Source organism: Delphinapterus leucas, chromosome 15, assembly GCF_059928025.1.
Source record: "Delphinapterus leucas isolate spDelLeu-1000000601 "Yukka" chromosome 15, BTC_Dleu_Yukka2, whole genome shotgun sequence".
Taxonomy (NCBI): domain Eukaryota; kingdom Metazoa; phylum Chordata; class Mammalia; order Artiodactyla; family Monodontidae; genus Delphinapterus; species Delphinapterus leucas.
In genome coordinates this window covers 7,081,506-7,097,355 of record NC_143143.1, presented here as the reverse complement: position 1 = coordinate 7,097,355, position 15,850 = coordinate 7,081,506, and the positions used below count along the sequence as shown (strand labels likewise).

The 15,850-nt window shown below is 56.1% G+C and overlaps 1 protein-coding gene across 1 annotated transcript; it reads left to right on the top strand.

Annotated features, from left to right (window-relative positions):
* Positions 1–3,126: 3,126 nt before the first annotated feature.
* On the top strand, positions 3,127–11,905 carry TFR2 (transferrin receptor 2). The gene is made up of 15 exons (XM_022587933.3): positions 3,127–3,267; positions 3,348–3,459; positions 3,561–3,683; positions 4,079–4,195; positions 4,325–4,464; positions 4,832–4,995; positions 5,683–5,802; positions 6,449–6,531; positions 6,611–6,674; positions 6,763–6,830; positions 6,913–6,989; positions 7,081–7,165; positions 7,254–7,481; positions 7,809–7,949; positions 11,122–11,905. Exons 1-15 carry the CDS (start codon positions 3,167–3,169, stop codon positions 11,401–11,403), a joined length of 1,905 nt encoding a protein of 634 aa, XP_022443641.1. The 5' UTR covers positions 3,127–3,166; the 3' UTR covers positions 11,404–11,905.
* Positions 11,906–15,850: the final 3,945 nt, after the last annotated feature.

The following is a 15,850-nucleotide window of genomic DNA, read 5'->3' as shown; positions in this document are numbered from 1 at the left end:
GAGAGTCATCCCCACCCCCAGTGGAGGGGCTGGGCTGGGGGAGATATCTGGGGTCCAGAGAGGGGCACAAGGAGACTCTCCATCTTGCCACCCACCAGCCTTCCTCCTGGGCTACGTGGTCTTCCGGGGGTCCTGCCAGGCATGTGGGGATGACGTGATGGTGGTCAGCGAGGACATGAACCATGAGCTGGGCCCGGACTCCCACCAGGGCACATTGTACTGGAGCGACCTCCAGGCCATGTTTCTGCGGCACCTGGGGGAGGGGCGTCTGGAAGATACCATCAGGTGAGGATCAGCCAGTCCCATTCCAGGCCCTCAAAAAACATCACCTGCTCAGACTCAGCCTCCCTTCCTCTTCACCCGGGACCCTGAGTCCTGCCACCTGCCGCCCTGGCCTCCCTGCTCAGTGGTCCTGGGAAGGATAGAAGGCGTTTGGAGCTGAGGGGAGGGAGGGCAGCAGATGACACATTTGGAAGCTGAGGGAGCTGCCTGAATGTGCACAGAGGGCTCCAGCATCCACATATGAAGTGGGACAGACCCAGAAAAGTCTTGAATGCCACGTTGAGGAGCTTGGAATTTGACCTGTGGCAGTGGGGAGCTCTGGGGGTCTCTGAGAAGGGGGACTTAGGGAATCAGAAAAAGAAGCAAATGTATGTGTGGGCAAAGACCATCCCCCAATCTGTGGGGTCTGCCAGCCCAGCGTGAGCAGGCTAGCGTTTCTTTTGTCCTGCTGAGGTCACCTTTTCCTACTGGGATGGAGCTGCTCGGGTAGGTCCAGAGAAGAGGTCAGGAATCATTTCTTCAGTGGGTTTTCCTGGGTTTCCTAAGTGGAAAATTATATAATCTATATTTAGTGAGAGACGCATAGTTTCTTTTCCAATGCATATATCTTTTATATCTTTTTCATTTATTATTGCATTGGAGAGGACATGAATTTAGGTAATGAGATAGTAAATATCCTTGCCTAGTTCCTAACTTTCATAGGAATGTTTTTCTAATACTTTGTCATTGTTGCTTTTTTTTTTTTTTTGGAACCCGGGCCCTCGGCAGTGACCGCCAGGGAATTCCCCCAGTTAGATTTTTAGAAGTAAATTAAGGAAGTTTCCTTCTATTCCTAACTTACTGAGACTTTTTCTTTTTTTTTAATGATCAGGAAAGGAGGAACAAGAATCAATTTTTTTTCAAATATTTTTCCAGAATGTATTGATACGATCACATGATTTTTCTTCTTTAAAGTTTATGTAGTCATTTGTATTAATAGATTTCCTTGTCTTCATGAGATCAACATAAACCTGATCAAAGTGTATTATTATTTGTTGATACACTGCTGGATCCATTTTGCTTGAATCAACAACGTGCATGTTTTTTTGTTTTGGTTTGGTTTTTAAATTAATTAATTTATTTTTGGCTGCATTGGGTCTTCATTGCTGCGCGTGGGCTTTCTCTAGTTGCACCGAGCGGAGGCTACTCTTCGTTGTGGTGTGCGGGCTTCTCATTGCAGTGGCTTCTCTTGTTGTGGAGCACGGGCTCTAGGCACATGGGCTTCAGTAGTTGTGGCGTGTGGGCTCAGTAGCTGTGGCACATGGGCTCAGTTGCTCTGCGGCATGTGGAATCCTCCTGGACCAGGGCTTGAACCCGTGTCCCCTGCATTGGCAGGTGGATTCCCAATCACCGCACCACCAGGGAAGTCCCTACATGCATGGTGGTTTTTGTTGGTTTTTTTTCTGTTGAGCAACACTTAGTAGTCTGGGTACAGCCTGAGCAAGTGGATGGTTTGACAGATCTACGGCGGTGGGGGGTGGCACTGTGGATGCCATCAAAGGGCAGGGAGGCAAGACGGGAGCAGTGAGAGGGAGCGGGCAATGAGGTGATGTATGACTCTAGGTTGGTTGGGGAAGGAAGGGAAACCAGGGAGGAGCTGATAGACATGGAGAAATTGGACAGTGTGGAGTGCTCCATGGAGTTGCAGAACAGGTATAGTGAGCCTAAGGGAGTGAGTTCCAACCTGAAAAGCTCCGATCAGGGAGTGAGATTCTGGAACTTTTAAGATTTATATGATAAACTGTGTCCTATTTATCTTGCAGCCTCCAGCACCTACCACCATGCCTAGCACTTAGTAGGTGTTCAGTAAATTGGATCAGTATTCCAGAGATGGAGTTCTGGGGACAAGATCCAGGATGTGGCCAGGGAAGTGGCTGGCCAGATGCCAAAGTCTTCACTGAAAGTGGCTAAGTGACCAATTGGCTAAAAGATGACAGCAGCGAGGAAGGACAGAGGGTGGGACTGCTGGATGGCAGGGACTTTGACGGAAGAGAGTTTCATGGTCAGGAACGTGAACAGTGGAGCCAGAAGCACACCTCCTCTCTGGGCCTGGGTGGTATGAGAGCCTGAGCTGCTTTTTTCACATGTCCCGAAGGAGACCTGGCCTCCCAAGGGACAGCCAGGTTTCTGCCAAGGCAAAAGGTAGAAGGGGTATTCAGTGATGATGCTGAGAAGGGAAGTTTGTTTGCCATGGAAAGAGCACAGGTGGAGCTGCTTGAGAGAAAGGCCATGCAGGGGCCGTGCTGGCACAGGCAAGATGGAAGATCAGGGAGCGTTCCAGTGACAGCAGGCTGGCTAGTTAGGTGGTGACTATGGAAGAAGACAGGGTGAGGTCTCCAACCAGACAAGTGACCCCAGATTCCACCGGCAACCTTGGTGTAAGGTGTCTCCATTAGGCCCAGCTGGAGGCTGAGAGCGATGCAGGGCCCCTCACCTCTGCCCAGATAGCCCTTTGGAAGAAAAGTGTTTTCATGCCTGGGGCAGAGCACAGGCTAGTGTGTGTATGTGCGGAGGGGACAGTAGGTAGACTGGTGAGTTTGGCCTGACCTGTGAAGAGCCTAAGGGGTGGTGGACAGGACCCCTGGCTATCAGAAGCTGAGGTTTAAGCAGAAGGAGGCCCTGGAGACCCTCCAGTGCAACCCTGGTAGTGATGGCAGGAGAGCCTTAAGAGCCCCTCACTGCCCGGGGCTGGGGCCACCCCACACCTCTGGCATCCTTCCCCTGCTCCCGCCCTCTCCTCGAGGTCCCCAGAAGTCCCTGCCCCTCTCTCCTCCTGCGCCCCAATCCCCCCCTCTCCCTGCACAGGCAAACCAGCCTTCGGGAAAGGGTAGCCGGCTCGGCCGGGATGGCAGCCCTGGTTCAGGACCTCCGCGCGGTGCTCTTGAGCCAGAAGCTGGACCACGTGTGGATGGACACGCACTACGTGGGGCTGCAGTTCCCGGACCCGTGAGTGCATGGGGTGGGGTTGGGGGGCGAGGAGGGGTGGGCGGCCTGTGGGTGGGTCGCTCACCACCCCCGCTCCTCAGGGCTCACCCCAACGCCCTACACTGGGTGGATGCCGCCGGGAAGCATGGGGAGCAGCTGCCACTGGAGGACCCGGACGTTTACTGCCCCTACAGCGCCACGGGCAACGCCACGGTGAGCGCCTCCTGCCCGGTCCCCAGGATGGGGCAGCGTGCGCTTTCCCTGGCGGTGGAGCGGGGGCGCGCCTCACTGCCCTCCCCATCCTCCCTCCCCAGGGAGAGCTGGTGTACGCCCACTACGGGCGGCCGGAGGACCTGCAGGACCTGCGGGCCCGGGGCGTGGAGCCGAAGGGGCGCCTCCTGCTGGTGCGCTTGGGGGTGATCAACTTCGCCCAGAAGGTGAGGGTCCCTGGATGCGGGTTGGGGCGGAGCGGGGAGGGTGCCGGCTGGGGAGTCCGGGGATCGGATGGCGGCAAATAGGAAGCGTCTAGGAGGCGGTCACAGAGAGAAAAGGAAGAACCAAATGGGTCGTAAGAAACCGTTGGCAGGGAACAAAATCAGGAGGTTGGGGTGGGGAACAGAAACAGGAGGGGATGTGGGGTACAGTGAGGTTTGGGGGATGCCGAGGCACTGCGGGAGGGCGGAAGGCGAGGTCCAGGGGGTGCCCACAGCCTCTCTGTGGATCCACAGCTGCAGATCAGAGGCCGTGCCATTCCACTTTTACTTGCTCCTTCAGCCTTTATAAATCCATTTTCTCTGGGAGAAGGGGTCCTTTAGCCACCTCCCTTCCCCAGGTGGCCAGTGCCCAGGACTTTGGGGCCCAAGGAGTGCTCATATACCCGGACCCGGCAGACTTCTCCCAGGGCCCACACAAGCTTAGCCTGTCCAGCCACCGGGCTGTGTATGGACATGTGAGTCTCGGGGAGCCAGTAGTGCCTTCCTGTGGTCCCAGGGCTGCACAGCCTGCCTAGGATGAGGCTGGCGCCCTATCCTGGGGAGCCCGGCTCACAGTTTCAGTGTGGGCAACCCTCTCCCCACAGGTGCACCTGGGAACGGGAGATCCCTACACACCTGGCTTCCCTTCCTTCAATCAAACCCAGTTCCCTCCGGTCCAGTCCTCGGGCCTCCCCAGCATCCCAGCCCAGCCCATCAGCGCGGACACTGCCTCCCTCCTACTGAGGTGGGGGCCATGTGGGGACCAGGAGGGGAGGAGGCAGGGAGAGGTAGGCTGCAGCTAGCCCATAAGGTGCCTTTGGGTGAACCAGAACAAGGTGGCTCTTCTGGGTGGGCGCAGCCTCTTGCCATTTGGTGAGTGGCGCTCCAGCTGGATATCACACCCACCTCTGCTGGGCACTCTTGAGCAGGACACAACCTGCACAACTGTCCAAGGCAGCCCTGGCTGCACTGGCCCCTCAGGCAGAGTACAGATGCAGAGAGCTGGAGCCAGAGGGTGTGAGGGAGAGAAAGAGTGAAGTGGGGGCTTTGGGCTCTTCCATAGCCTGGGACTCTCTGCCACTTCTAACCCTTTCTGCTCTACCCCTCCCCAGGAAGCTTGAAGGCCCTGTGGCCCCCCAGGAATGGCAGGGGCACCTCGCAGTCTCCCCTTATCGCCTGGGCCCTGGGCCAGGCCTGCACCTAGGGGTCAACAACCACAGGGCCTCCACCCCCATCAGCAACATCTTTGGCTGCATCGAGGGCCGCTCAGAGCCAGGTGTGCTTGCTTATCCAGCATCACCCACACCCTGCAGCGGGGGAGCTGGGCTTAGCAGGGAGGGAGGCTGGCAAGTTGGGGATGGGCTGGAACTGAGGGGGGTGGCAGTGAGGAGACCTCACGGTTGAAGCTGTCCCGAGACAGAATGGGCAGTTCTGCACAGTAGTGAGTTCCCTAGCACCAGAGGTGAGCAAGCATAAGTTGGGTGATGTTACAGCATGAAAGGGAGATCAGACTAGATAAGTGAGCCTTTCAAGCATAACTTGTTGTGGATAACAGTGGGGAATCAAAGTGGGTTCTTGAGCCAAAGAGTGTGGTACGTAGAAGCACTGAAGGAAGAGGCACAGGGAGGCCTGTGATGAGGCTCAGATGAGCATGCTGGTGGTGGGAGTGGGAGTGGGAAGGGTTAGAGAGAGATTTTAAACCTGTCAGGACTTGGTGAACAGAGGGGCACCCCGATCAGGCAGGTAATGGAGCCCAGAATGACCCCAGGCAATGTGATGAAGGAGCAGCCCACCCAGGAAGGGCCAAGGGGAGGAGAGGAACTCTCTTTAGGGGCAGCAGGGATTGCAGGGCTGGGGCTGCAGAGATGTGAGGGTCCTGCAGAAATGGACCCTCCTAGGGTCAAGGGAGAAGCCTCTGGGTTCTGCCCATGTAAGAGGTGGGCCCCAACATCCCCTCCCCCAGATCACTATGTTGTCATTGGGGCCCAGAGGGATGCATGGGGCCCAGGAGCAGCCAGGTCTGCCGTGGGGACCGCCATACTGCTGGAGCTGGTGCGGACCTTTTCCTCCATGGTGAGCAATGGTAAGGTCAGGGTCTGGGCCTGGGCCGGGTAGCTGGGGCTGTGGTCTGAGCTAGGACAGGGCAGAGAGGCAGTTATAAGCACAGGCTGGAGGGTGGCCACTGAGACCTGGGCTCCAAACCTGGCTCCTCCGTGTCCTGGCTGTGTGGCCCTGGGCAAGTCACTTCACCTCCATTTCCTCATTTTTTTTTTTTTTTTGCGGTACGCGGGCCTCTCACTGTTGTGGCCTCTCCCGTTGCGGAGCACAGGCTCTGGACGCGCAGGCTCAGCGGCCATGGCTCACGGGCCCAGCCGCTCCGCGGCATGTGGGATCTTCGCAGACCGGGGCACGAACCCGTGTCCCCTGCAGGCAGGCGGACTCTCAACCACTGCGCCACCAGGGAAGCCCCATTTCCTCATTTAAACATGAAAGTACTAATAGTCCATGTCTGAGTGAAGATTAAGCAGGAGATTCCCTATGTAAGCAATCCCCATCACTGATACAGCTGAGTCAGGGCAGACCCAGGTGAGATGGGCTGGGATGGTGGCTTGATGGGAGGGAAGGAGAGATCCCAGGGGACCAGGACAGAGGAAGACAAAGAGGTGGGTCTTTGCCTGGCCCCCAGCCAAGCCCATCCTCCCTCCTTCCCCCCCCCCCCCCGCCCCCAGGCTTCCGGCCCCGCAGAAGTCTTCTCTTCATCAGCTGGGATGGTGGTGACTTTGGGAGTGTGGGCTCCATGGAGTGGCTGGAGGTAACCTGGGGTCCTGGGCAGGTAGTCAGGCAGTGGGGAGAGGCAGGGGGATTTCATACTCCACACCCCCCACCCACAGGGCTACCTCAGCGTGCTGCACCTCAAAGCCGTAGTCTATGTGAGCCTGGACAACGCAGTGCTGGGTGAGCAGGGGCAGTGCCACCACCTGGGCCCCCTCTGGTGCACCCTGCCCTCCGGGCCAAGCCTTGAGCCCGGCATCCCTCTCCGCAGGGGATGACAAGTTCCACGCCAAGACCAGCCCCCTTCTGATCAGCCTCATCGAGAACATCCTAAAGCAGGTAAGAGCCTGGCCAGGAGTGGGGGATGAAGGGAAGCTGGTGGCCGCCAGAGCCTGACTGGTGCCCCCCACCCTGCCCCCAGGTGGACTCTCCTAACCGCAGTGGGCAGACCCTCTTCGAGCAGGTGGTGTTCAACAATCACAGCTGGGAAGCTGAGGTGTAAGTTGGGCAGGGAGGGAGGGAAGAGAGCTGGGGGGGATATGTGGGGGGACCCTGAACCCACACAGCGCTCCAACCTGCCCATCCCCAGGATCCGGCCGCTGCCCATGGACAGCAGTGCCTATTCCTTCACGGCCTTTGCGGGGGTCCCTGCCGTTGAGTTCTCCTTCATGGAGGTGAGACTTCCGGGCCCTGCCCCAGAACAGCAGCCCCTGGGCCTGTTCACACTGTGCCCGCGCGCCAGCCTCCGCCCTGTCCCGGCAGGATGGCCCGATGTACCCGTTCCTGCACACGAAGGACGACACCTATGAGAACCTGCACAGGGTACTGCGGGGCCGCCTGCCTGCCGTGGCCCAGGCTGTGGCCCAGCTCGCCGGGCAGCTCCTCATCCGGCTCAGCCACGATCACCTGCTGCCCCTCGACTTCGGCCGCTATGGGGATGTGGTCCTCAGGCACATCGGCAGCCTCAATGAGTTCTCTGGGGACCTCAAGGTCCAAGACGCCAACCCTGCTCCCGGCTTCTGGCGGTGGGGGGTGCTATATCCCATTAAAGTTGTGCCCGGGCCAGGGGATCTGGCCCCTCTCCCCTTCGTCTAGGGCCCGTCTGGCAACCTGGCCCCTTTACTCCTGCCCCAGTCACTAAGACCCTAGGGCCCAGCTAGCACCCGCCCAACCGCACAGGTCTTCTCTCTCCCTTCATTCTGCCCCCAGCATTCTGTCCCCCTATACCTCCCCACTCCTGCCAGGCCCGGGGTCCCAGCTCCGTCCCCCAGCACCTGGGCCCCTGCCGCCGGCCCCAGCCCGCGCCTTCGCCCTCAGGCCCGCGGGCTGACCCTCCAGTGGGTGTACTCGGCGCGGGGGGACTACATCCGGGCGGCCGAGAAGCTGCGGAAGGAGATCTACAGCTCGGAGGAGAGCGACGAGAGACTGACGCGCATGTACAACGTGCGCATTATGCGGGTGAGGCCCCGCCCAGCCCGGCCGCCTCCGGCCGCGCCGCCCCGCCCTCTTCCGGCGGCGTAGGGCCCCTCCTTTCGGCCCTGCGCCAGTGCGCTGTCCTACCCTCGTTCCGCTTTCATTTGTACCTGTCCTCGGGGCGTTCCCAGTCCTGGACTCACAGTGCTTTGCTCACAGACCCGCCAAGCTGGAGCGACCACAGAGGCGGGCCCGCAAAGTGATGAGACAGGGAGGGTCAGCCCCTTAGCCACAGTCGCCCGGCCACCGAATGGCAGAACTGGGACAACTGCGCCCCCTCCGGTTCCCCACCGCCTCCTCTCCCTTCTGGAGAGAAGAAGCATGTCCACGGTGGTCCATGGTCTAAGAGGCACAGGATCATGGCTTGGGAGATGCAAATGGTGTAAACAATTCAGAGCGTAGAGAGCTCTCTTACTTCTGGTGAGATGGATGAAACCCAGAAAGGCTGCCTGGAGGAGGTGTCATGTGAAAGTTATACAAGATTATTATTCCCTCCTGCTTAGGTTTGAATACTTTGCAGCCTGCACCCCAGCTCCAGTTCCAACCCATCCTCTTCCTTCCATTTCCTTACCCCAAGAACTCAACCCTGCAGCCCTTTGATCTCTGGAAATGGGTGGGTAGGGACTGTAGGCGAGGGGAAAAGTCTATAGGGCAAAATGATAAGCAGGGCCATCCTCAGTGACTGTGGGGTGAACCGGGACCCCGCGGTGTACACATGCGCGGTTTGGGGATGATATGTCTGGCCCTTGCAAGGTCTTGTTCTTTCTCCCCCCTCCTTTTTCCTGTTGTGTCCCTGCCTGCTTCCCTTGGCATCACTCATACAGTCTTTCTGTTCGCAAGCCCACCCATCTTGCTCTTTGGTCCTGGCTCCTTTCTCCTGGAATGGGCGATTCATCCTCATTCACAGATCTTGCTTTAACCCCCGCTGTGCCAGACCCTAGAGACAAAAAAAGACACTCCCCTCACCCTATCCCTAAAGTTGCAATGTGCCCCCCAAGGGATAAAGGGCATCTGTGTGTAAGGGACAGGATTCAGACTCAGGGCTGGAGAGTAAAAGATGCAGGGCTTCAGAACCTCAAACAGGGCTGGGCCAGACCCAGGGAACTTTGTGGTTCTAACCCAGGGGTTGGTAAACTAGCCAGCAGGCCGAATTTGGCTTGCCACCTGTTTTTGTAAATGAAGCTTTATTTTAACACAGCCGTGCTCGTTGATTTTTCTATTGTGTGTGGCTGCCTGTGTGCTACAGCAGCAAAGCTGAGTAGTTGCAACAGAAACAGTGTGGCCTGCAAAGCCTAAAATAGTTACGATCTGGCTTTTTCCAAAAAATGTTTGCTGACCCCTGCTTTAGGCTGTAATGTGGGTCTTGAGGAACAGACAGAACTTGGGTTGGTGCAAAAAGAGCATGTTTCAGGATGGAGACACCAAGAATAAGGGCATGGCAGTGCACTAGGCCTGGCTTTCCTTGGGAGGAGTGTGTAGACCAGCAGAGCCAGAACAGAAGCCCTGTGGAGGAGCGGAGGGGAGTGGGTTAGGGATCAACTATGGGGAGACTTGAATGCCAGTATAAGAAGTTTGGGTTCTGGGACTTCCCTGGTGGTCCAGTGGTTAAGACTCCTCGCTTCCACTGCAGGGGGTACGGGTTCGATCCCTGGTCAGGGAACTAAGATCCCCACATGCGACATGGCAAGGCAAAAAAAAAAAAAAAAAAAGATGTTTGGGTTTTGAGGGTCTGGGCATCAAGGAAATTTGGAAGGTTTTTGAGCAGCCCGGTGATGTGGGCAAAGTGAAATTTTAGGAAATACTTGGCCAGAGTGTAAATGGCTTGAAAAGGGAACGAAGTTAGTGATAGCTGAGCTCTGGGTGGGTGAGGGGATTGAACTGGTGTGCGACATTTGGAAGGAAAAATGGACGGACTGGGTGTTGAGGGAAGAGGAGGAGAATAATAATAGCAGCTGCCATTTATTGAGGGCTATCACGTGCTAAGGCTTTACTTCACTTTCTCCCGTAGGACTCCTCCAAATCCTGTGAGTTTGCTATTATTGTACACAGTAACTGAGGCTCAGAGAGGCTAAGTGACTTATTCAAAATCACACAGTAAGTGGTGAAGCTGAAATTAAGGACCAGGCAGTCTGATCCCAAAGAGAAACTGGAAACCAAAGTCTGACCCTGTGTCCACCCAACTCTTATTCACCTTTGAGGTTGAGAGCCTGGCACCTGGGGTACGCCATGGTGCTCATGAGGGAAGGTGGGTGCGAAGGTCAGGTTTTGGAAGAAGTTGGTGTCTACATGTGTGTGAGGCTGTGGCTGGGTACCCCCTACCCCAGTGGAGAGGTCCAGCAGACTGGGGGATAGGATTCCAGGCAATGATTTGTGGAGTAGACTTGGCAATTGTCCCCATGAGGTCCCAGTTGAAGCCAGGGGCGTGGATGAGCTCTCTGAGTGAAAGGTGGAGGACTTAAGAAGACATGAGTGTGTGAGACCACCCCTAGAGATTCTAATTCTGCTGGGGTGGCACCCACGCAATGGTAATTTTAAAATCTTCCTCAAGTGATTCTAATGTGCAGCCAGGGTTGAAAACCATTGGATTGTAGGTAATGAGAAGAGGAGAAAGTAGAGGTCGAACCCTGGGCCTGCCCACAGGTGGGAACAGAAGGAACCGGAGAGGCTGGCAGAGAGGTGGGAGAACTGGGCTGGGAGCGCGGCCATCTCAGGAAAAACCGACAGCATCTGAGTCAAGAGGGTGAGGACCCAGAGTCAGGCACTTCATTAGGGCTGGCCTGTCCCCTTGTCGTTTGACTCTGGGTTGTGGACATTCACGCAGGTGGGCAGGAATGACTGGGGTATGGGGAGGTGAGGAACAGCAGGACGATAGACGGTTCTTTGAGGCTTTGGGCAGGGAAGTGAATGGGTGAGGAAGAAAGATGCAGGCTTGGAAGCTCAAGGGGTAGAAAGAAAGGGATCCAACCCAAAACACAGTGGGAGGACGTATCCTACCTGACTACTGATGACGTTACAGAACGACCATTCCTGATTGGGTGGCCGAAGGGAGGTGGGACTTAAAGAGGCTGCTCAACAATATTTGTTAAGCGCGCATGAGGTCCCAAGGTTGGTCTGGAACTGGTGTTCGGGCTCCAACCACATCCCCTTCTCGGCGCAGGTGGAGTTCTACTTCCTGTCCCAGTACGTGTCGGCGGCCGACTCACCGTTCCGCCACATCTTCCTGGGTCGCGGAGACCACACGCTGGGTGCCCTGGTGGACCACGTGCGGCTGCTGCGCTCGAGTGGCCCTGGGGCCCTTGGGGAGGAGGCCCAGGTGGCGCGGGGCCTGGGCTTCCAGGAGAGCCGCTTCCGGCGCCAGCTGGCCCTGCTCACCTGGACGCTGCAGGGGGCAGCCAACGCGCTGAGCGGGGACGTCTGGAACATCGATAACAACTTCTGAGGCCCGTGGGCTGGTGGGGTCGGGGCACATGCCCCTGACCCCTGCCGAGACCGCCTGCTCTCCCTTCGAGTGATTTCTGGGTGACCGAGATGCCTGTGCACCACCTCCCATTTCTGACTCATTTTTAGCCCTTACCGTACCTCCAAGGGCCCCAGCAACGACACCAGCGCAGACCCCCACACACCCCAGGCCCTGCAACGTAGGAGTAGGTGAGCAGTGCCTTCCGTAATGGGATGGTCATACTGTCAGCTAATCAGGGAGCAGCATCTGCTCTCTCAATCACAGCCCCTTCCTCTTCAGGAACAGGTCCCCCCTCTATAGCTAGAGACCGCTCTGGAAGGTTTCCTAGGCCCTGGGGCCTGGCCAGCCTTCTTGGTGGGAAAGATCCGCTGCGACCATAACTTTATGGCCAACCCATGTCCTGCAGTGGGAGGGGCTGGGGTTTGAACCTCAATAAACCACCTGTGGCATCTGTTGTTTACAGGCACTTTTATGCGTCTTCCTCACCCTCACCTCACCCAGTCATCCCTCCCTTGAGAGCTAGGGAAGGGTTGGGCAGAAGGGGCCAGAGAGGATGCAAGTGGGAATGCTGTCTCCATGGGTTAAAGAGCTGTTCCCATTACCTGAGGAACTAAGGAGACTGCCTGAGGAAGTAAGGAGGGTCCTTCTCCAAAGACCACCACGGGTGGGGGGCTGGCTCTGTACCTTCTCCTGGGACCAGGGACGGCTACATAATTTGCAAGACCTGGTACAAAATGAAAATGTGGGGCCTTCTGTTCAAAAAGCAAGATTTCCCTGGTGGTCCAGTGCTTAAGACTTCACACTCCCAGTGCAGGGGGTGTGGGTTCAATCCCTGGTCATGGAACTAAGATCCCGCATGTTATAAGGCACAGCCAAAAAAAAAAAAAAAATTGCTTTTAAAAAGCAAGAACAAAGCTTTTTTCTTTCTTCCACAGTCTCTCAACCTGTCATGGTGGTTTTTAAGTTGTTATTTAATGTCCAGATCCCTGAGACAAGGAAATACTCTGGGGCAGATCCCCATAGGCACGCAGGGTTTTGCCCCATGACTTGCTATAGATAGCACATGTGCCCAACCCTGACCCAGACCCAGACCTGGACCCTCCGTGTGCCTGCATCCAGGTCCCTACTGGGGAAGGAGGGTGGCAGCTGTGGTTGGGTGGGGGCAGGGAGCCAACAGGTGAGAACCCATCCAGGGGAGGCAGGACCCCCAGCACATGCTCCACTGTCTCATCGGGCTACACTTCCAAAACACAAATTCAGAGGTGAAATCATTAAGAATTTCAAGATAGAGACCGCAGGGCACTAACCCCTAAGCACAGGGCCCCATTTGGAGCACAGAGCCCTGTAAGACTGCATTGATTACACAGCCATTATATTAGCCCAGCCTGGGACCTCTCTCGCCTCTTGGGTCCCCTTCGGCCAATTGCTGTCCACTGAGGTGGAAGCTGCAGGAGAGCAGGGAATTACAGGTGCTGCTGCCACCACTTTACCTTTAATCATGGTCTCAGGAGGCTATGGCCCTCGTTCTTCCCGGCAGCTGCGTAAATCCTAGGGTCCGCCTCTCAGGCTCCTGGTCCTCTCTTGCTCCCAGTATGGCGTGAGAGGTCCTAGCCTGCTCCTCAGGTGCTGGGAAGTGAAGGCTTCTTAGTTTATGGCTTGGGATGCTCCTGGGTTCCAAGATGAAACTGCATCCTCCTTACCTCCCTGAGTCGGACTTGGTGGGTTCTCAGGAGCCTGGACTAGGGGTCAGAAGCCTCCTCGACACCTTACTTCCCTGACATACTGTCCAGAACAAATTTCCCAAAGTTGTTTCTCAGCCCTTCTCCACCTTGTCCATTTGTTCCCTGTAGTAGACAGAATAAAGTTCTGGACAAAGATGTCCACATCCTAATACCCAGAATCTGTGAATGAACGTTACCTTATACGACAAAAAGGGCTTTGCAGGGGTGATTAAGTCAGGGATCTTGAAATAGGGAGTGTTTGGGGCTGAATTGTTTCCCCCCAAGTTCCTATGTTGAAACCCTAACCTCTAGTGCCTCAGAATGTGTTTGTGTTTGGAGATAGGGCCTCTAAAAAGGTGATTAAAGGACTTCCCTGGTGGCTCAGCGGCTGCCGATGCAGGGGACACGGGTTCAAGCCCTGGTCCAGGAAGATCCCACGTGCTGCGGAGCAACTAAGCCTGTGCGCCACAACTACTTAGCCTGTGCTCTAGAGCCTACAAGCCACAACTACTGAGCCCACGCACCACAACTACTGAAGCCCTTGTGCTCTAGGGCCTGCGTGCCACAACTACTCAGCCTGCATGCTGCAACTACTGAAGCCTGCAAGCCTAGAGCCTGTGCTCCGCAGCAAGAGAAGCCACTGCAATGAGAAGCCCACGCTCCGCACCGAAGAGTAGCCCCCACTTGCCGCAACTAGAGAAAGCCCACGCGCAGCAACAAAAACCCAACGCAGCCAAAATTTAAAAAAAGAAGTGATTAGGTTAAAATGAGGCCATCAGAATGGGCCTAATCCAATCTGACTGACCTCCTTATAAGAAGAGGAAATTGGATGCACGGAGAGACACCAAGGATGTGCGTGCACAGGAGAAAGACCATGTGAGGACACAGTGAGAAGGGTGCCACCTGCAAGTCGAGGAGAGTGGTTTCAGGAAAAACCAAACCTGTCGGCGGCTTGTCTTGGACACTAGCCTCCAGAACTGTGATGAAATTAATTTCTGTTTTTGTTTTTGTTTTTTACCGTACGCGGGCCTCTCGCTGTTGTGGCCTCTCACTGTTGTGGCCTCTCCCGTTGCGGAGCACAGGCTCCGGACGCACAGGCTCAGCGGCCATGGCTCACGGGCCCAGCCGCTCCGCGGCATGTGGGATCCTCCCGGTCCAGGGCACGAACCCGTGTCCCCTGCATCGGCATGCGGACTCTCAACCACTGCGCCACCAGGGAAGCCCTAATTTCTGTTTTTTAAGCCACCAAGTCTGTGGCAGCCTTAGCAAAGTGACACAGGGTGATTATGCTGGGGGTGGGGGTGGGGGACGTAATCACCAGGGTCCTTATTTTTATTATTTATTTATTTATTTTGGGCTGCGTTGGGTCTTCGTTGCTGCGCACAGGCTTTCTCTAGTTGCAGCGAGCAGGGGCTACTCTTCGTTGTGGTGCATGGGCTCCTCATTGCGGTGGCTTCTCTTTGCTGTGGAGCACGGTCTCTAGGCGCATGGGCTTCAGTAGTTGTGGCGTGTGGGCTCAGTTGTTGTGGCGCACGGGCTTACTTGCTCCACGGCATGTGAGACCTTCCCGGACCAGGGCTCGAACCCGTGTCCACTGCATTGGCAGGCGGATGCTTAACCACTGCGCCACCAGGGAAGTCCCCAGGGTCCTTATTAAAGGAGGCAGGAGGATCAGAGATAGAGAAAGGAGATGTGACAACAGGAGCAAAGGGTCAGAGTCAGAGATTTGAAGATGCTACACTCCTGGCTTTTTTTTTTTTTTTTTAGTGACCTAAAACAGTGATCATTTGTTATTTCCACTCTTTGGCTTTAAAGATGGAGGAAGGGGTCACCACCCAAGGAGTGCAGATGGCTTCTAGAAACTCGAAAAGTCAAGGGAACATCCTCCCCAGGTGCCTCCAGAAGGAACCAGCCCTGCTGACACCTTGATTTCATCCCCAGAAGACTCATTTTGGAGTTCGGACCCCCAAAACCATAAGAGAATTAATTTATGTTGTTTTAAGCCACTAGTTTGTGATAACCTGTTACAGCAGCCACAGGAAACTAACACCCACCCGCTCCAATTACTGCCAGCTCAGTATTGTTTTCTAAGAAATTTACTTAAAAAAATGTCTGTGGGGCTTCACTGGTGGCGCAGTGGTTGAGAGTCCGCCTCCCGATGCAGGGGACACGGGTTCGTGCCCCGGTCCGGGAAGATCCCACAGGCCGCGGAGCGGCTGGGCCCGTGAGCCATGGCCGCTGAGCCTGCGCGTCCGGAGCCTGTGCTCCACAACGGGAGAGGCCACAACAGTGAGAGGCCCGCGTACCCCCCAAAAAAAAAAATGTCTGTGACCCAAGCCCCTCCCACCCCTATAGCTGCCCTTCATAGCTTTGTCTCAGAAAGCCTCCTGATCCCGCTGGCAGCAAGGCTGTTTCCCAGCAGATATCCACAAGATCATTAATGTGCGATACTTCAGATGCCTTTTGGGGTCCTGGGCACAGACAGCCCAGTGTGGATGGTTTTGTGAGGGGTTTGCTGGACCGCGGGGAGAGCCCTCACATCCTAGACACAGGCTGCCATTCTCTGCACAGGATCAGGCTCACATGTCACCGGGGCCAGTTCTGGGTGTGGGAAGGGCAAGGTCCCCAGGGCAGCTCCCAAGGCCCCCAAAGTAAAGCTGGAACAACTGATAACCTTCCAGCAGCATAACAGACTGAGTCTGTCT

What these genes read in the sequence shown, in the direction of transcription:
- TFR2 (XM_022587933.3), top strand. Translation starts at nt 3,167, where the DNA reads ATGGCAGCCCTGGTTCAGGACCTCCGCGCGGTGCTCTTGAGCCAGAAG. An exon ending in CCTGGACAACGCAGTGCTGG is followed by an intron (nt 6,675 to 6,762) that starts GTGAGCAGGGGC and finishes CCCTCTCCGCAG; the next exon opens with GGGATGACAAGTTCCACGCC. An exon ending in TCGAGAACATCCTAAAGCAG is followed by an intron (nt 6,831 to 6,912) that starts GTAAGAGCCTGG and finishes CCCTGCCCCCAG; the next exon opens with GTGGACTCTCCTAACCGCAG.